The sequence below is a fragment of the Scomber scombrus genome, chromosome 17 (assembly GCF_963691925.1).
Source record: "Scomber scombrus chromosome 17, fScoSco1.1, whole genome shotgun sequence".
Classification (NCBI taxonomy): domain Eukaryota; kingdom Metazoa; phylum Chordata; class Actinopteri; order Scombriformes; family Scombridae; genus Scomber; species Scomber scombrus.
Window position 1 is genome coordinate 21,900,874 of NC_084986.1, and position 21,782 is coordinate 21,922,655.

At 40.0% G+C, this 21,782-nt stretch overlaps 1 protein-coding gene across 1 annotated transcript; it reads left to right on the forward strand.

Annotated features, from left to right (window-relative positions):
- Positions 1-1,969: 1,969 nt before the first annotated feature.
- Positions 1,970-20,923, forward strand: gareml (GRB2 associated, regulator of MAPK1-like). Its single transcript, XM_062437244.1, has 7 exons — positions 1,970-2,203; positions 6,515-6,655; positions 11,911-12,041; positions 12,127-12,292; positions 12,401-13,251; positions 18,266-18,435; positions 19,284-20,923. The coding sequence occupies exons 1-7, from the start codon at positions 2,092-2,094 to the stop codon at positions 19,879-19,881; spliced, it is 2,169 nt and encodes a 722-aa protein (XP_062293228.1). The 5' UTR covers positions 1,970-2,091; the 3' UTR covers positions 19,882-20,923.
- Positions 20,924-21,782: the final 859 nt, after the last annotated feature.

Below are 21,782 nucleotides of genomic sequence, written 5' to 3' on the forward strand. Positions count from 1 at the left end.
TTCACTTCAGCAGCATCACTACGGTTTACATGTGCTCATGATGAAACAGTCTTTTACACGTCAGTACTGCATAATGGGGATGAAATCAATGTCAAGTTTTCCTGTTTGAATGTATTATATATGTTTAGTTAGAAACAAAAGAGCAGACTTGAAAATATAAAATCCACCCCAGAATAAGTGACTACATACTGACCACTAGAAGATCCCTTTATAATGTACTTATAAATGATGGGGGACAAAATCCACAGTCCTCCTTCTGTGCAAAAGTTTAAATGTTTATTGGAAGCTAATAAGAAGCTTCAGTCATTCAAATGAGTCCAATCAAGTAGATATATTTCAATGTTAGTCTTTTTAGTGCCAAAATCCCTCTTTTTGTTACTATACTCCCACTACAACTCAACAAGGAAACACAAAGAGGGAATTTGATACTAAAACGACTGTAAATGTGTCAGATATCCACTTGATATGAGGCTGCTAAAGCTGAATATAAGCTTCACATCAGCTTTTGAATACATTTACTGAACTTGGGCTTTAACTTCCAGGATTTCATGATCATGATTATGTTATTTGATGAAATAGATACTCAACCAATTGAGCAAAGACAGCCTAATAATACTGTTTGACATAACTTTGGATTACAACAAACACATAAATAAAGTCTGTACTAAGGCATTTGTTATATTGAAAGTGGGGAAACAGTTAAATTACCTCGACTAGTGTATCTCTGAACTATTTTTTAACCAAACCACACACATTTAGACTATCTTACATTATCTCCTTTTGAAAACTATAGTAATATTTTTTTCATCTTCATTCACTGAGCTTCCCTCGAAATTGTTTTGGAGCCTGCCGTCGTGAGGTGATTAATGGGAGAGGAATGAAGAAAAAAACTGATACTGTCAAATGATTTGGTTTCTTCTGCCAAAATATCTGTCTGTCTCTCTGAATGGGACCCAGTACAGTTTGATTGTCCAGTAGGTGAAACCATCTTTCTCTCTTCATTTGGTTGTTTCTCAATGTATTTTCTCAGCCGAACTGCAAAGAATGCACCACAGATCTCTGCTTTGACCGGTTCTCCTTTCTGATCTGGTGGTGTCACCTTTGCCTTGGATTCAACAAGTCTGACCTGGATTCCGGTCTCTGTCTCCCACCTGAGGTACATCACAGCACCGTAGCTCCTATCACTTCAATCAGGGAATGTTATTCCCCAAGGATTTACTATCCAGTATTTTGTGAAAGGTGATTTGACAAAGGCCTACATACTTCTCAAACAGTTTAATTGCTTCCTCCCTGAGGCCTTCAGAGAGTGGTTTATCACAAGTATCTCGGGTCAGATATCTGCTTCCAGCATCTTGGAATGCTTTCCTGACATACTGATTCACAAATCTGTTTTCAGTTTTTGGACTTTTTCTCTAATCTTTTGCTGAAATATTGGATCATTTGAACATTTTAAAGGGGGGGAGAAAAAAATCACTATTTGGTGGAGTTGTTAACAACTCATAGACATCTGAAATGTGATCCCGACTACACACTGCTTTTAGTAAGATGTCAAAAGACAAAAAGGTTGCAAACCACTGGTTGCATCTTTAACAATGTGTTGTATTTTAAAAGCTTGTTATATTATCCATTGTGTCGAAACTCTGAATCTGAAAAGTAAATAAAGCTGTCAAATAAATGGAGTGGAGTAGAAAGTAGCAACAATATTTCCCTCTGAAATGTAGTGGAGTGGAAGTATAAAGTACTCAAGTACATTAAAGTTGTACTTAAGTCACAGTTACTCAGTACTTGCGTAAATTTAGGCTATAGTAACTTTCCAACAGAGAGAGAGAGAAAGAGAGAGAGAGAGAGAGAGAGAGAGAGAGAGAGAGAGAGAGAGAGAGAGAGAGAGAGAGAGAGCGCTCCCTCCCACCGCTCGTGCGCACCGACTGTGACTGCGCTCCCTCTTCATTCCCACATTCAAACATGGCGAAACTCTTTGCCATTATACCACCACCATCACCCTCCTCTTCATCGTTATCATCACCTACATCATCATCATCATCATCATCATTATCAGCAGCATTATCTCCGGTACAGTGATGACCCGGGAGGATGGAGAAGTTGTCGGCGAGCCTGTCGGAGATCACTTGGAGCCCGTTGGCGCTGCCGTTGGACGCGGTGGTCAGCAAGTTCCGTCTGCCCACGCTGGTCCGCCTGGCCCGCGGTAAGTGACTCACCACCGGAGGAGAAAAAAAACAACCGATTGTGGGCTTTTTGCTCCTTTTGACCACTGTTATCTAACTCTGACGCGCCTTCATTGCCTCAGAGCACCTCCAGAGTCAAAATAACAGGGATGATATTGATGAGAAATGATGATTAATCAGGTCACCTGAAAAAAAGTATAAATAAATAAATAAACCTATGGATGACAGTGTGTTTCTGAGGGTTCATGTGAGAATAAAGACACAGGAATGTTGAACAAGTGGAGCAATTTACTGAGGAGTCAGTGGAGTATTTTAACTGTCAGACTGCCAGAAATCAATCAAGCTTCCGGTCGACACCTTCAAAAACAAATACTAACTCTTGTTGAGTTTTGTTAATAAGGAAAAAAAACTATTCAAGGTGGAAATGTTTAATTTTTATTGGCTCAGAGGGTAACCTCTCCTAAACTTAGGAAAACAGTTTCTCTAAGTAAAACAGAACCCACCCTATAATGTACAATGACACAATCTGATGGGGAGAACTAAATAGTTTAAAGACAAAATGTAGTTAATGCTACTAAGTGTAAAAAGATAAATTAGTGCTGAGCTGTTGTTATCCATCTTCACATGTTAATGGTTACTTGTGCTGTTAAAATAGAACTCTCACAAATCTTGGAAGGATAAGTTCACCATTTTTCAAATCTGTCATCAGGTGTCCAGGTTTTCCTCACTGTAATCATTCCTCCTGTTCATACTAACTATTAAAAGAGCTCCTTCAAATGTACTTTCAATGTAAATGATGGAGGCCAAAAATCCACAGTATCTACACAGTCATTTAAAAGTAGATGTGAAGCCTCAGCAGTCTGAGTTAGTCATATCAAGTGGATATCTGACACATTTACAGTCTTTTTAGCATCAAATTCTATCTTCCCGTCTGTGTTTCTTGGACAGTGTTTCCCTGTCAGGTTGTGGTGGAACTATAGTAAAAAAAAAAAAAAATGAAGAAAAAAAGGGACTTTGGCACTAAAAAGACTGTAATGTTGAAAGATATCTACTTCTCATTCTGAAGCTTATTCTTAGTCTCAAATACATTTTTCAATACTTTTCGGCACAGGACGACTGTGGATTTGGTCCTCTATCACTTACATTGTGATTGCATTATGAAGGAATCTTCTAATGGTCAGTTTGAACAGAAGAAATTATTACAGCAAGAAAAACAGGTTTCAATATTAATTTGGGTACCTGACTTTAAAAGATTGTGAACCGGTCCTTTAATGTAAGCACTGCTTATATAATACAGTTTTATGTACCGTTGTGGCCAGTCCGTGATGTTTTATATAAAATATTTTATATATCTGTCCTTCGATATAAAACATCACTATGCTGAAGAGATGAGCATGTCTTTCTGGTGTTTATGAAACTGTATTTCACTTTGAAGTGTTAATTAATCCCTTCTTTGCTCCATGTGAATCTATGGATCTACATATCAATTTCTCAGTCTGGGATGTGTTTGCTCTTAGCCCTACTTTTAAATTCTGGCTGATGCATTTTATGAGGATATATCTTAGATTTGCTTTGAATTAAAATGGCATCACACTGCAAATACTGCAGAAATCAGAAATACTTTTACAGGATATCAAATGAGTGTAATTGTGTTAAGTACTGTATGCCATCACATATTCATAACCATACCTGTTGCACCTTTTGATATTATTCACCAGCTCATTTTAACATATAAATGAGTTGTGGTAGTTCCCATCATAAGAAAATCATGCTTTTATTCCTCAGGTGTGATGCATTAGTCACTATTGATCTAATTTGACAAAACATTAGAGAAGTCCCATCACTATAAGTATCAGGTTGTACATTACTGTAGCATTTTTTAAATTGACAGTTGATTGATACAAGAGATGCTCGTTTTACTCTGAAAGCAGTACTTCCGTTAGTATTTGGGTCAATTGTGGCTACCTTGACGCACCGGTTTACACTCGGACATCGACTTTTCCTAGTTAACGCCAATCGACTGTCTTGCATAAGAGAGTGAACATGTAGCCCAACATTCTTGCTCATTTTTCCATTCATTCGTTTTATGTTTTGCCGCCAAAGTGAGTCTCCTCTCCTCCAGGTCTGGGGTCTTCACTTTGGGAACGGGCGATGGGTGTCATGGCCAAAGTTGTTCCAGTCCAGATCTGCCCGGAAAGCCACAAAGTGTCTGTTGTGCTGCTGAAGTGCTGCTCAATTCTATTCATATGTAAATGCTGTAATCTGTCGGTGAATGTGCTGAATACTAAAAACGAGCAGCGACGACGAGGAGAGAGAAAAAAAAATCTCCCAAGTTTGCATGATGGACAAAAGCGCGCACCCGACCCGTGCCATCATGATGCGCCTCAAAAATTACGCACATTACTTAATGCGGCGCGCGTGTGCGTTATAGAAGAGAGCGCACACGTAGGTGTTTATTAACTGCACTGGAGTTACCCTACAGATGCCTGCTTGTTTGCACAGCCTGCCAACACAGATGGTGGTTAGTTATTTACAACAGGCCGTGATATGAGCACTTACAGTTTTTCTTCATTTCATATAAACGACAAACAACAACAGCTTAATCTTTATGGGAGAATGTTGGTTCAGCTGTACAGTATGTGTGTAGGCTGAGTGGGGGGTGGGGCTGTCATTTTTTTTTGTGATGGGGGCCCTTTCTTTTCACAATAACCACTAGAAACTTTGTCAGTGTGGCCATAGTGTAGAGCAGGTAGAAATCACATAAAACAATTACCCCAAGAGGGTTTTTTGTTGTTTTAAGACCAACTCAGCCAATTTAGATCTACTTACTGCATGCACTTTACAGGGGGATGATTTTTTTTGTGCTTTTCACTATTTCTTTCTACTATTCATTGGACATAAAGCTACAGTGAAGACAAACTAATGCATCTACACAGTTCTCCATCGCAAACACCTAAGTTTCTATCTAAGCTTTTGATCAAGCAGACCGTTCTTAGGTTGTAGAAAATAGTGTGTAGAGTGTTTGCACAGGACAAGTGTTGAGTTTTTGATTTCCTTTCATTTGACATGGCCAGATCTACCATGTGGGCAATTTGGGCAAGTGCCAAGGGGTGCTTGAGCAGGAAGGGGCCTTCAATGATTGGATTTTTTTGTTGGACTCTACAGAAATACAACACAAGGCTTGACCCGTTCAATTGATGTTGATAATTATGGTCGCTGTCGGAAACCTAGCATGTCCAAAACAAAATGTGGAGTTACATGGTTTCCACCTGACAGCAGTGTTATCCAATCAGAATAAAACAAAGGTTGTCTAGGGGACATGCGCTTCAGTGCCCAGGGGCCCCTGGGGGTACTAATGCAGCCTTACTTTTTTATATCTGAACCTTTTGACCTGTCTTATGAGATAACTCCGGAAATAGTAGGAAATTATCCCAAGTAGCACTAATCATGACATTATTTACAGAGAATTATTTATATATTGTGAGAAATTGCATGTTTTTCTTTTCTTCTGACAACAGTCAATAAGAGTAATAGTAGAAGTGTTGGCAGCAGATAACACAACTAAGATAGAAACTTTAAACACTATGAATAAGTGGGAAAATGTGTTTTGTGATTCAGGTGAACTGAAACTTTAACATACAGCTAAAACTTTAACACCCACTGCCGACCAGACTTATCTAAGACACAGCAACACAAGTACGGTGTGAATCCTAACTGTCCAAACTTTCAAAAAGGAAGCACGGTCCATATATTTTGAATAAAGGCCTTTTATATTTCTGATTATACTCCCTCATCATCTGTCCTGTGTGTCCTGCATTCAGCCATCCTTCAACGTGATTGTCAGACTAAAAGGTTTGAGAGAAACGGCGATCCATCAGCAACCCGGCCAAAAAGACGACCATCCATGTGATCGGTGTGTGAGTCTGTGAGTGTGAGAGGGGGCTGTGTGTGTGTGTGTGTGTGTGTGTGATTGAATTGTACCACTGTGCTATCGGCAGAAATCAATGCTGTTGTGCTGATGGCTCTACTGAAAGCTGTGTGTGTTTGTGTGTGTATGGGGGCTGTGTAATAGTGGGTTGCCAGCTACATAGCGGGGTCCTGATGAATAGGTTAGGGTTGGTGAACCGTCACTGATGGTGGTAATTATGGACACTGAATCCTGAATGCTTGTGTGTGTGTTTGGTGGGGTGTTTAAGTGTTTTCTATTGCTAAGCTACTTTGTGTGACCATAGAAGTAAAAACCTGTTGTTTCATCAGCATGAAGGCAGGTAGACTATTTGTTGCTAATCCATTTGTGTGTGTGTGTGTGTGTCTGTGTGTGTGTGCTCCAGGTGAATGCGTGGAGGGTCTGTCAGAGGAGGATGTGGTGCTGTTACACTCCTGTCGTCAGTGGACCACAGTGACGGCTCACAGCTTAGAGGAAGGACACTACGTCATTGGACCCAAAATAGACATCCCTCTGCAGTACCAGGGTGAGTATGCACGTGCACACGCACGCACACACACACAAACACACACACACGCACGCGCACACAGAAACTGCTTTCTACAGTAGTGTGGACAAATATTCCCTAATTTTACGTCCTCCACCTAAAAATACCAATTTCCCTATAAATGTCAATTTTCTCTCTGGGGAATTTTTTTTCTTGAGGTCAAATTGTTCCAGTCATTTATTTTTAGTGTGGAATTCCTGTCTCTTCAGGGATTGGCAAACAAGACTGCTAACAAGCACATATAATAGCTACACTAGCATCAAACTATTATACTGGTTGTGCTAAGTAATGTTATCCGATGTGTTGATATTTCCTTCAAAAACCTGCAATGACGTTTAAGTGGTTTTCTTTTTTTTGTTAAATTGTTCAGCAAAACTTCACAACAGGAACACAAAACTGCAAGCAACAACTGTACAAAGCAGTATAATACAGTCACAATAGAAGTGGTGTTTGGTGATTAAGTATGTGATGTAAGTGAGACGTGGGTGGATATGAATATGTGTGTGTCTGTAGTGTCTAATATATTTTAAATAATTTAGTGATTGATGGCACCAGGCAGACCATAGCGAACTAAGAATTTCACTGATAACTTGTTTATTTCTGCATGTGACAATGAAGCCTTTGAATTCTTTGAATCCTTTAATCCCAGTGGAGTTTCCCCATTGGGATGAAACTCTAACAAACAGCAGTCCCCTGGTGGGCCACTCATTGAAAACACATACTGTGTAGCCAAAAATGGTTAATTCCCATTTAAGTGTATTTTATAGTGTAGTAAAGATCCCAGTGTCTCTAAAGATAGCAATTATTTCATCTTGATTTTTTCATGTTTCAGTGTAAACATCAAAATTAGTGTTTCTTCCTTACAAGCTTGAGTGTAAAACTGCCCACCGCCATCTATTACTTTGCATCATGAAAAATGTATGCAGTTGAAAGCTCAAAAGAGACTCCTCATGTTAAAGTTACAAGTAACTTTTTATTTTGTGTTGATTTGAGCGACCCCTGTGGACAAAAGCAGAAGTGTTTTTCCCAGAACGAAGACTGCATTTGAAGCACCATTTAAGCTAGCCAGAGAAAGATTCTACTTATTTTTAATACTATTTTTCTTTTATAGACAAAGCTATTGGCAAAATGCTTACCAATTAGATTCTGTATGTATTTGTGTCAATGAAAGATTAATAATTGTAATACAATGATGGTGAAGCAAAGTAAACTTTGTCATTCAGCTAGGTAACATTTAAGGCTGCAAATATGTCAAAGCAGCACCTTCCCACAGGGTTGTTTGGAGGTGTGGTTTGTTTTATTTGTGCTTTAGAACATTTTATTTTTCAGATTTACTTCTTTGTTCTCATTACATTGCCACTTGCTGTCTTTATTCACTCTCTCGCTCGTTCTCTCACTTCGCTTGTGTGCTCTCTCTCTTTTTCTCTCGCCTTTTTAAAAACAAGTCAAAAAGCTGACATCAAATCTAACTTTACTTTTATCTTCATCAAATGAAGACAAATGTCTTCCCCTTATCCTAGTAACGTCTTTGTGCTCCCTCATGCTACAATGGAATAATTATCAAGAAATAGCCATTCTGCTTGCTGATGGTCTCCTTTGCTAATGTAGGTCATATAGAGGCATCATGAGACAGTTTCATAACCAGTTAAAACTTCCTTTTAGTAACTTAAATCTCCTTGTAAGCCTGTTTATAGCTTTAAATAGCCGGAACAAGCTGAATACATGTAGTTCTGTCAGAAAGTGTGTAATAAGAACAGTCTTAAAGAAATACACTTCTTTGCTTTTTTGGTGAGAGGTAGATAGCAAGATTGATACAGCTTATGTTAGCTTCTTTAGTTAAATGTACAACCTTTAGCTGCTTTATGGGGGTTATGTGTTGGACTATTTCACAGCTTTTATCAGTTACTGCCTGGAGTCTTGGATGGTTGCCTGGTAACTGGTCCTGGCTAGCAAAAAGTCTGGCACATAACACCCCTGTAAAACGGTGAATTGCTGTTTTTAGTCAGATAAAATGTGTTAATTAGCGAGCTTTAGAAGTGCTAGTTTGCACATTTTGTTACCCTTTAACAGACACATCCTAGCTAGCTATATCCCTGTTTCCAGTCTTTATGCTAAGCTAAGATCACTAGCTGCAGGCTCCAGCTACATATTTAGCGTACAGATATGAGATCGATATCGGTTTTCTCTTCATTCTAGAAAAGACAGTGAAAACAAAATATTCCTCTGAAGCTACTTAAGGGTGAAACAAACAGGGAAAACTTGATGGAGTAATAAAAACAACTTCACTCTAATCAAATAAATGCTAAATGTGTGTAAAGTGTGAATTGGTTGAAAAACAGCATTTAAAGATCACATTTTAAGATAATGAATATTGGTATATAAATTCAGACTCTAATGTATAGACATGTACATAAACCCATACACACACTCATTTAACCCACCTTCACTTAACCGACCAGCTACTGTAGATGTGACCTTCTCTGACTCCTGCCCATTGACTGGTCGTCTTCCTCTTCTGAATGAATCTAGTCAGTATGACCTCACCAGAGTTTATCCCCGCCATCCCATTGTTCTGACCGTCCAACCAGTCACATTATTCACTGTGTAACTGGATCTTAATGCCTCCTCTCTGTTGCTTCCTCTACTGATGGAGCGCTGATGTCACCTCATACTAGCGCCGCCACTCAGGCTCCTTTTCGGAAGAATGAAAGAACATTTGGGTCAGAGGGGGGGTATGTTGAGATCATTGTCATTTTAGACATTTTACCATCAGAGGCATATGACTGCCAGTATTATAAGCAGTTGGCCATATGACGTAAACAGCTCAAAGTCAGACAATGATAACAAATACACTATGCACAGCGCTGCTAGTGGTCAAAACATCCACATCGTACCTTTAAGACCTTTTATCACCATAAGGTCCAGGGACTACATAATGTCTTTGAACAGGATTGTTTATCTCCTCCAACCTCACCTCAAGAAATGTAAAGATAAAACAGATTAGGACATAATCTCAGGCAATATCATTTTATAACCCCGTCACAGCATTCAGAGTTATCAGGGTGATATTTGCCCACTTGTTTTAACACATATATAACGTTCGATAGCCATTTTCATTCCCGGCATGCTGTAAAATCTTAAGATACCAAAGTCAATTTAATGGTTTGTTTTCTCTATTTTACTTTTTTTTTTAAATTTTTTTTTTTTTTTTTACATGTGACATTTCTTTCACTTGCTGTCACTTCTTTTTCTTCTTTAAAACAAGTACTTTTTGGGTTTTATAAAAAGATCATTGTATTTGTCACTAGTCGATTGGTAAGATTCATAGCCGGGACCTTTTTAGGAGTGTAGCAGTCCTGAGTAAAAGCCTTATAAGGTTTGCCAAAGAGCACCTTCAGTTTGGGATTTGTTATTTGGCAAAAATGATGGGATAAGTCTGAATTGTTGTGTGTATTTCTGCTGCTGGACCGTGTTGCACTACATCAATCTGACGTCCCTGTAAACCATGTGAACCATTTCTAAAGTGCATTCCGGTAGAGACGAAAATAACAGCAAGCAAAGCCGGTTTAAATGTATGACTACTTTTACCTTTGGGCCTCTTTCAAGTATGACAGGTGAGCTGTTGTTGAATCAGAGACTGTCATCGCCGATGATGAGCTAATGTCTGTGTGATGACTTCATACAGGAAGTCTAAATAAGCTTAGGAGGAGAGCAATATAGGTTTCCCCCTGGGGATGGACAACAGGATGCTCCCTCCTCTCTTGCACTCTCTCTCTCTCTCTCTCTCTCTCCCTCTCTCCCCTGCTCCTCTGTATAGTAAGAGGCAAGGATGACTGAAGTGTGGAGGACAGAAAAGCTGAATGATCCCTTGTCATGAATGGGTTTCAGGGAGGAAAGTGGCGCCACAGCCACCCTTGTAATGTAGGGCCAAAGCTTTGTGTGTAGGAAATGTTACATGAGTGGAGATTTAGTCTTTTTGTCTATTATTTAGAAATAATATTTTAATAGTAACTTTAGACACTACATTTAGTAAATTTAGTGTCAAATCTCTGCTCTGTTGGTAACATTTGAGGTCTTGTTTCTAGCTGAATAATCCTGTTACTCTTAAGGGTTTCCAGGATGGAGCTGCATTTTTGTTTGCAATAGTGGTAAAACCCTGTTTCATTTCAAACCCCCTGTTCAGCCTGTCACTTTTTTTTCTCTTTTTTTTTTTCGGGAAGGGGGTGGTGGGTTGTGTTGAAAAGTAGCACTTGCTGGTATTGTTCGGTGGGTGGAAGCTTTTTATCCTGGGGGCTCTGTTTGAATTGGAAGGTGGGGGGTTGGAGGAGAAAGGAGGGTTAGAGAGAGGGAAGGAGGGAGGGAAGGAGGGAGGGAGGGTGGGGGGCGCTGGTGAGGAGGAGGATGGTGGAGTTTGGTATTCTGCTCTGCCTCCCAGACAAAAAAACTTTCTCATCTCTTTTCCTCATGCACACACGCACACACACACACACACACACACACACAAACACTTTGACTCAGTGCGAAATAGGAGGATCCTTTGAGGGTTACAGTCGTTCAATTCTACCGTAATGACTCATCTGCAACCTGAGTAACTCCTTAATGAGTAAAGAATAAGTAAAGAAGAATTTGAGCACTATTAGAAAGCTATTGAAATGATTCTTTATGACACAACAGTTAATGGACTGCATCACTGCCTGGTTTCTATATCCGGAGTGCATGAGTGTGAAAGATTTACAGACGGAAGAGGGGATGAGCAAAGGAAAAGAAAAAGAGTGAAAGGGGGAGAGAGTTGTGTGTGTGTGTGTGAGTGTCTCCATGGTGATGTGTCTCTGCTCTGCGTGAGAATGGGGGTCCTTTATTGGTTGCCATGCCAACCCCGTCGGCTGTTGATTGGCCGAAAGCTGGTGCCAGGTCATAGGTCACGGAGGTGTCTTTGTATTCTTCTCGTCCAAACAGTGTCTACTGCGGATGTGTGTGTGAAGTAAGACTGTAGGCGGTCAAAGAAAGGGTGTAAAGAACAAAAACAACTTTTCTCTTCTCCTTTCCCTCACTTCTTCCTCTTCATCTAATCTTCTCATCCTACTCCTCCTTTCCTCCCTCTTTCCTCCATGCTTCCTTCACTTAATTTGTCTTCTTGCACCTTATTCACCTCCTTCAAACCTTCTACTTAATTGTCTTCCAACCTTCCCTTTCCTCCCTTGTTCTTTTTTGTCTTGTTTATATCCTCTCTGCAGGAAAGTTCAAGCTGTTGGATGAAGACCGCGACATTAGGGATCCCGTCCAGTATTTCTCCAGCGTGGAGGAAGTTGCCGGAGTCTTCCCTGATCGCGTCTTTGTCATGGAAACGATCACTTTCAGCGTCAAGGTTCGCCCCCTCTGTCACTTCTGCATAGATGCACACATGACGCCTTTCCGATTTCAATTGAAACCCATGCATGTGTACGCTGCAGGTGGTTTCAGGGGAGTTCAGTGAGGACAGTGAGCCCTACAGCTTCACTCTGCAGGCTGGAGATGAGCTGTCACTCATGGGGAAGGCGGAGCTTCTGTGCGCCACGCCCTCTAAGGAAAAGACGGGACTAAGCGCGCTGTTGAGACGCTTGGGGAAGACTCCCCGAAGTAAGTAAAGCAGCAGTTGCACCAAGATGGCCACTTCAGCTCCATATCGTTGTTGTTCTGTTGCTCTTGACTTCTTGTTAATTCACCTGTCTATCTCTGCCTCCTCAGGTAAAACTCCCTGCCTGGTCTGTATGAACCATCGCACCAATCAGAGCGTCAGCTTGCCCTTTGCCTGCCGTGGACGCTTTTGCACTCGCTCCCCTTTGGAGCAGGGCATGCTGGGAGGAGAGCATACGGTGCGTAGCATCATCGAGAGGGTCCGCCTCCCCGTCAACGTGTCTGTTCCGTCACGGCCGCCACGAAACCCCTACGACCGCCACGCAGTGCGAGAGGGCCACCGCTACAAGCTGCTCAACATCGTAAGCAAGACGGTGGTGCTCTGCATGGTGCTCCGCCGACAGGAAGTCTCCCCCTCCCACTTCCTCCTGCTGCGTTGCATGCCCCGCTTCAACGTGGCCGAGGCCTCTGTCCACACGGCGGCGCTGGAGAGCCTGTTGCTACGGCACGCGTTCGACCCGGACGCCTACTCTCGTGCCGTTCGGGAAACCCGTCCCGAGCTGGAGTGTATGACGGAGGAGTGCGTGAGCCCGCGGCGCTCTCGCATGTGCGTGTCGGGTCAGGACTCTTTGGCGCCGGCGCTGCAGAGGCTGTCCATGTGCGGGTATGGAGGCGGCGTTTCAGACAACCTATCACAGCGCTGCAGGGACTCTCTCGGAGACCGAATGGGGGAGGGGCCAGGTGAGGAGCGGGAGTATATGACTCCTGAGTGGACTGAGGCTGAATTGAGGACCAGTGAGGAGATCCCATATGAGGAACTTTGGACCAATCAGAACGCAGAGGGTTTAGGAAAGGAGCCAAACCTCATCTCCTTTCATTCGTCCTCCTCACTGGATGGTTCTCTTGGTACCGTGGTGACAAGAGTGTCTACCCCGCCACCTGTACCTCCAAAATCTGATGCTGTGAGTTTCTCTCCTGTTTCTGTCTTTCTTTTCATCTCTCTGTCTCTCATCCTTCTATTCTGTTCAAGGCAGCATCCGGTTGTTAAAACTGAGGAGACCAGGCTTGAATTATTCATACATTACAGCTTTAAACCTCATTGACCACACACACACACACACACACACACACACACACACACACACACACACACACACACACACACACACACACACACACACACACACACACACACACACACACACACACACACACACACACACACACACACACACACACACACACACACACACACACACACACACACACACACACACACAGACTTACTGGAAAGGCTGCCAAACATAAACAGCAGATGAATACATACACCAACAATGCAGGTACATGTGTGCTGCATGCTTTCAGATTAGAGTCAGTTATCCCTATAGTAAGGGAGAGTGATGCTGTTAGAGGCTTTGAGCTTAAGAATAACCACATTATTATTGATTTCAAAGTAAAAGACAGAGACAAGGCACAAAAAAAACCCAAACTTTCTGATGATTAGGACAGTAAACAGCTATCAGCTATCACACTACTATGACTATAAGTTGTTATGAAAATGTGAATCCAGGGTTTTGTGACAGCTGTGTATCAGCACTTCCTAAAAATAATTTGTCAATGAAACATGACGGGCAGATCTCTCTGTCTTCGTCATATTGGAGTTATCAACATATTGGAGTTATTGTATATAGCATTTACGTCAACATTCAAGTTTTAATTCCTCCTGGTATACTTGGAATTTTCTGAAAGTTCCATTATGTCCAATTTGGCTCTTAATAATAAAAGTACCACATGCCTGAAACCAAAACAAATATGAATGCCTCACATCGTTCACTGTAATTAAACTCTGTAATCATTAGAGGTGTGACGATACACTCAGCTCACGAGATGAGATGAGATATTGGGTTCACGAGATCGAGACGAGATTTTAACTATATTTTTAAGAAAACTTCAATGAGGAAATACATGACTGTTCTTTTATTTAAAATTCACAAAATGGAAATTGAATTGAAATGTTTGAACTAATCAGCTTATAATGAATCACTTTTTTCTACTTTCTAAATATATAATTATCATATGCAGTATGCAGCACTGTAAAAGGTTTCCCCATATAGATATTTTATAGATGGATCATTTTGGTATTTATGGAAATAACAACCATAAATACAAAAGTTAGATACAATCACAAATACTAAAAAGTAAATTGTAAAGAGTAGAAATAATTCTAATATATAAATATAAATTAAATAAAGAATCCAATTATCACAAATTATAACATATTGCTTACAAAAAAACACAAAAATAAAAGTAAATTGCACAAATCCTGTATCACATAAATACACAAGTTATAATTTGGTAGTGTGACTCATTTTACTTTTTGCATCATTAGGCTTCCATAGCTGCGCTAGATTCCCTGCTCCTCCTACTTCAGGCTTTCAGTGTAGAGACCTGAGCTCAACTTACCACTGTTCCTCTCCTCATCTCCTACTTCTGACTTAGATCTTCTCAGCAGGTAGAAGATGTAACAAGGTCAATGATCCACACGTGACATTATAAAAAGAAGACATGACGTGCGAATTATCGATAGAAAACCGAATTCACGTCGACGAGAAATATCGTCGCGTTTCGTTTCGCGAGATCTCGTGGTACGAGATCCCGTCACACCCCTAGTAATCATACAAACACTCATGAGTTGTTAACTCAGAAATCTTTCCCATTCATTCCATATGACGTGAACACAGCAGTAGGTATAGTGACTATAACTGCTAATGCCATCTCATCACATATTTGTCCAGGTGACAATCATTCCATGCATGTAACAGGTAGCGCTGGGTATCTGTACTCGATACATTTAAGGTATCGACAGAAATACATTGATATGTTGTATCGAAACGTTGTATCGAAACGTCTCCAGTCAAACGATACCTGCAATCAATCCTTCTTGCACCCAGAGCTAGAAAATATGACTATTTGTATGGACTTGCTCACAGCCAATCAATACAAGCATTCTTCGATTAATGAATATTAATAATTTGAAGACTTTTAAAATGCATTGGAGTGGTGGCATTTTATGAAATGTAATGCTATTGACATGATGGGTATAAAATGAAGTACTCAATTGGTATCTGTATCACTTTAAGGGTACTTGGATTGATACTGATATCGTAATCTTTCTTTGTCATACGTGACAGGAAACCAGAGCTCTTTACGAGGGTTGGTCAGACCAAACAAATCATTTGATGATTTACCACAAGCTTAAGTTATTGTAACGGGCAATGTTCAGTAATTCCCGACATTTGCTCAGACAATGATTCATCCAATTAGTCGAGATAAAAATACTTATTTATACACAACACATATTAATCTGCTTCAAACCACTCTTTTTCAATAGCTGTAAGGGATTTATTACAAAACTCCTGTCTAGCCTCGGTTCCTCAGAGCTTGTCTGACTCATACTTTTTTTCATTTAGGGAGTGTAAATTGTAGTTTTCATATCAGGGTTTCTTTCTCAAAAAGCTGAAGGTTTTCTTTTGAAGAGGGTGGGACATTGGCTTTGAGGTCAGACATTTGTACTTTAAAATAGCTTCTACATTTTAATTAGCTAGAGTAATGCCAGTCATTCCCTTTATGACTGGAAATGAACTAGAAGTGCAATAGCATTTTTTTTCCAGGATAAAGCTACTAAGATTTATCAAGTTGTCATGTACAAGATAAGGTTAATGTACATTTCTTGCTAACAGAAGCAAAATAACATTGTTTATATGGAAAATAAGTGGAATATTCCTTTAATACGGCTCCACTGTAATGTGTAATATTGCAGAGGAACTAAGTACATTTATTCAAGTACTGTACAAATTTAAAGGTACTTGTACTTAACTTGAGTATTTCCATTTCATGTAACTTAATACTCGTATTCCACTGCACTTCAATGGGAAATATGACACTTTTTACACCCATTAGATTTAATTGACAGCTACAGTTTAAGATTTTGCATACACTACATATAAGCTTATAAAATACAATGCAATGTAATGTTCCTATAACTGCAATGATTAGTTGGTTAATTGATTCATTCCCAGCTATGTAAATAATTGCCAACTGTTTTAATAATCGATTAATAGTTTTGAATAATTTGTTGAGAAAAGAAATTCCAGATTCTGTGATTCCAGCTCCTCAAATATAATTTCTTTGTGTTTTCTTTAATCCTCTGTGATAGTGAACTGAATATTCTGTGTCTGAGGAAAAAAACTAGAAGTTTGAGGACCTCAACTTGAGCTTTGGGAAACAGTGGTTTGGGAAACAGTGGTAAACCATTTTTACCATTTTCTGACATTTTATGAAACAAATAATTAATCAATATGATTATTCCAAATCTCTTTGGCTTGCGCCCCCTTACAAAAAAGCGAGTGTCTTGGGGTCCTTCATTATGTTTCAGATGTTTGTGAGCTGTCATCAGTCCACTTATTGTAAAAGTGATTTCCCCTTTAAACTTTTCAGATGGTTTTATTTAAATATCTGTTCAAGGCTCAACAAGTGAAAATCCTAAATATCTATTTCACAAAAAGCAAAGAGGACATATTTGAAAAAATATAAATGTGAATTTGTGTGTATCATAGCTTATTTCTTTTCTTCTTTCATCTCCCATCATCTCTCACGGTCGTGAGTTTATCTCATGACCTTTTGGAGAGGCCAGACCCTTAGGTTGGGAACCACTGGACTAAACTCACTAACTGTATATAAAGTAGTACACTGATGCTTCACTATTAATAATCTAATGATGTCATATATAATAATATATCAGTCAGAGGGACCAAAACACTACTTTTACTGTAATACTGCATACTACATCACTCATAATACTTATGTACTTTTACTGTAATACTGCATACTACATCACTCATAATACTTATGTACTTTTACTGTAATACTGCATACTACATCATTCATAAGACTTATGTACTTTTACTGTAATACTGCATACTACATCAAGCTCATAATACTTATGTACTTTTACTGTAATACTGCATACTACATCACTCCTAATACTGCAGTACTTTTACTGTAATACTGCATACTACATCACTCGTAATACTTATGTACTTTTACTGTAGTACTGCATACTACATCACTCATAATACTTATGTACTTTTACTGTAAGACTGCATACTACATCTAGCTCATAATACTTATGTAATTTTATTAACATAGGATTTTGAAAAAGGACTTTTACTTGTAATGGAGAACTTTTATATTGTGGTATTGGTATTAATATTTGTTTATTGTAAGATTGTTGAGACTAGTTGTTTCACTTTACTGTTTCCTTTGTTGAATTCACTTCTTGTGAAACCTCATTCCAAATCTATTTTTCTATTGTTTTCTATTAAGGGAAAACCATGACTATTATATCTAATGTTATTTTAGGATGACTAATGCTTAGATTTATCAGAACATTTCCAGAAAATGATGCGTTGAGCTGAAGAAAAAAAAAAAACGGCTTCCCATAGTCCCTGAAACATTGACATTTAGGAGTTCCTCTTGAACATCAGTGTTTATATGTTGGTGTACATGGAGTCTGTGTTTGTAAGGGTGAAATTATCAGTCTTGCTTTGTTTAATACATTTTTTTTCAAAGTGATGGCAGCTAGCAGCGGTATACAGAGAGACTGTGTGGGTGTTGATGTCTGCAGTGCAGCTGGATTATAGCCTGTCACACACACTGTTCTTCACTCCCTGATATTTAGCCTGCCAAGTCAGCTTGTGTGTGTGTGTGTGTGTGCGTGTGTGTGTGTGTGTGGGGGGGAGTTTGTTTGAGGTGTAAAGGTCACCAAGTGTGACATTTACCAACCAGTACATAGAGACAAACACACACACACAAACGCACACAAATATTCACATAAAACCCTTTGAGAAGTTTAAGGAGTTAACTTTTTTTTTGCTGTTGTGGCTGTCATTTATGTGTGTGTGTCTGTGTGTGTAGGTGAGAGAGGAATGTCGCTACTTGATCGCCCCTCCGGTACCCCCTCGCTGCTCTAAAGGAGGCTCCATCTCCAGTCCGGCCCCCAGCCCTCCTGTTCCGCCTCGCTTCCCCAAAACCTCCACCTCCCCCAGACCTAACCTCTCCTTCTACTCCTCCGGACTGCAGGACAGGTACAGTATGAGCAGCAGTAGCAGCATTACTGAGGGACGATTGAAGAAGGGGTTTCATGTTTTTGAACCCCAAATGGAGCATCCAGTGGTTTCTAATCTGATATTTGAAAGGCTGCCACTAACTCAATGCAGAATAACTAGAAAAAGCACTACCCATACAATGATGAAACAGGTTGATTAACTGTATAAATGATCTACATACACCTGTTTTCCTATAGATAGACCGCATTTGCTTTTGTTTTGACCAGATTATGAAAAGTGATGCATGAATATATTTGTTAGCTTTAATATTAGTAGTTTTTTTTTTTCGAAGTTTCAGTGTAGAGACATTAAGAAGCATAATGTAATGTAAACCTGATTACGAAACCTGAAAGCAGAAAACACTGATTTGGTGCTTTGCAGGTCAAAAGATGTCGAGTATACTAGATTGGAGGTTCAAAGTTCATCGCCATCTTCATTTAGTAGATGTACAGGAGCTTCTTGTTATATAAGTGTCTTCTTCGGTGGATGGAATTTAGATGTTGCTGTATTTTCTAAGCAGTTTAACACTAAATCCAAAATGGAAATGAAGTCCTTAATGATCCCCTCCCTTCCAAATTCAATTATGCTGTTAAACTAGTTAGTCAATCTTTCACTTTACAACCAATTTAAGCAACTTTAGCTGAAAGGATTGTAAAATCTATTCAGCATGTGATGCCCTCCATCCATAAATGGTTCGAGGGAATTGATCTTTTTAACTGTGATATGAACCGATATATCGTGTATATCATTTACATTTTTTATGTTTAGATAAGTTGAGTTGTGCTTGATGCTGGACTCTTATGTCACTTTCTCCTGCTGTGTTCCAGCTGTTCGCCCTCTCCAGATGCTTCTCTCTACTGTTACCCATGCTCCTGGGCTGACTGTCCCGCCCCAAACCCTGCCAGTCCCGAGCCGGTCTCCGCCCTCCCTGCAGAAAACGCAGCCAATCCTCAGCCGGCACAGGCCACCTGGGCAGAGCCGTGGGTGGACTCCTTCACCTCCGGGCCTCGACTGAGGCCTCCGCCCCCGCAGAGTCGCTTCGCTCCTTTCGGGGCTTTGAACCCTTTCAACCGCCAGTCGCCTTGCCCCTCACCTGAGCCCGCTGCCAATCCTGTAACAGATTCCTCCAGAGGTGCGGAGGGGGGCGGGACATCCACAGGGGTGACTGAAGGGTTGGCACCACCTACTGACCCCACCTGGCGGCCTCCTGCTGACCTGTCTGCGCTGTCATTAGAGGAAGTGTCGGCCTGTCTGCGGTTCATTGGCCTATCAGAGGCGGCGGTGTCTGTGTTCCAGAGGGAGCGGATCGACGGCAGCCTCCTGGTGCAGCTGACTGAGGACATCCTGTCACATGACTTCCACCTGAGCCGACTCCATGTCACCAAGATCACACAGTTCATACAGGGATGGAGGCCCAAGATCTAACACACACACACACACACGCACACACACACATATATATACACACACACATATATATACACACACACACACAGTCCTGATAATGTGCCTGTTGGCTGCTGAGCCATCCTGAATGTGCCTTTCACTGTGACCAACCGGCTGCTGAGCCCCCAATGACTGAAGTTGAGACTCTGCTGCGGGAAACCATGCCTCCCTGTGGCCAAACTATGGAACTGACACTTGACTGGTTCCCACGCCAGGAATCTCTGACTGACTGACTGAATATTTCCTGTCTGAATCACAGACTGGGACTAGTTTACTAACAAATGGCTACAAGGTGACCTGTTTAAATGTCAACCAGAACACATCTCATGCTATAAGACAGCAGAAAGGTCCCGGCACAACTCAGATTTACGCAGCGTCCGTGCTGTGGTGCTTTAATTGCAAAAAAAGTCCAGTTTAAACTATGAAATTAGAGGGAAACTTGCCTTCATGGAATAAAAAATATTTTGACTACATAAAAAAATTCAGCTCAACAGCTTTAGACAGACATGTATCAACATCTATCACATCTCGTATTATTTTCACCACAGTAAGGGTTTAAGGTGAGTTTTTGCAATATAAGGGACATAAAGGAATTCACAGCCTTCACAGTAGGAGACACTGAATGTATCACTGAGCCTGTCCTTGACCTGCTGAGCTTTTGAGGCCTGTAATTGGCATGAATAACAAAGTCAGAAATATTAAAAAATAAGAAAAGAACACTACAGAAAGTCAGAAATCTCAGCATACAATGAAGTTATTCCTGAGTTCATGATTCATTGAACCATCACTGCATTTACAGCTTTTTGTATCAAGGCCACTTTGTATTTTTTGAGACAGTGACACTTTTTATTTTATTTTATTAACATCCCCTTAATTGTAACACAAGATGTCGTTCAGCCTGTAGTCAGATCCACAGATGTTGCTGCCTCAGAAATAGGAGATCTTAAAAAAATGTACCTCAGACCACTTGTTTGAGATGCTGATTTTAGCCATGCGTAATAATAAATGAAATCATGCTTAATTGTTTGTTCACATGGAAATCTGTTTTTTTTTTCATCACAGTGCACCACGAAACAGAACTACTGGGTCCAGATGAAACAAACAGCACATGAAAATATGTCAAAAAGTGTTAGTAGAGGTCTATTCTAAACTTTTGGAGGGTATCACTGATGTGTTAACCACCTTTTATCTGTTCATGTACTATTGATCTGCATTTCTCTAGAGATGCAACTATTATATAATAATTATTCTATTATATTGACAGTTGATCGACAGAAAATTAATTGGAAATAATTCTGATAATAAATTTGTATGTAAATTTGAAACAAAAATGCCAGAAATTCAGTTTTCTTGGTCATCCATGATACTAAATGTAATATCTGTGGGTTTAAAGCTGTGCAAATGATGTCATTTTGGCCTCTGGGGAGTTGTGATGACCATAGTTCATAAACCAAATGATTAATTGACCAATTGAGAAGCAAATAAACTCATGAACATTATCTTTGTTGCAGTCCTACAGTTGTTTAAATGAGCTACAGTATATACATACGCTAAGATAAGATATACTGTAGTGTCCCTGAGGGGAAATGTCCCTTGGGAGCCTTCAAGTGTTGAATAAATGAATATATATAATACAAGTTACACACAATATAGGTACATAATCTTCATATGTATGTGACACCAAACAAACACACACTACACTATTATACCTCTAGAACATAGAGTATGCACTATTCCTGAACTGATAAGTCAGTGAAGAGGCAGATCATATTAAACAATAAAACGGTGAAAACCAGATGTGCATGAGAGACAATAATAAAGAAATGCCCATAAATTAGTTATCAAATTGTATAAATGTTAAAATACCTGTAAATCATTCA

Coding starts and splice junctions, on each gene's coding strand:
- gareml (XM_062437244.1), top strand. CDS start 2,092: ATGGAGAAGTTGTCGGCGAGCCTGTCGGAGATCACTTGGAGCCCGTTG. Junction 12,042..12,126: donor CGATCACTTTCAGCGTCAAG/GTTCGCCCCCTC, acceptor TGTACGCTGCAG/GTGGTTTCAGGGGAGTTCAG. Junction 12,293..12,400: donor CTTGGGGAAGACTCCCCGAA/GTAAGTAAAGCA, acceptor CTGCCTCCTCAG/GTAAAACTCCCTGCCTGGTC.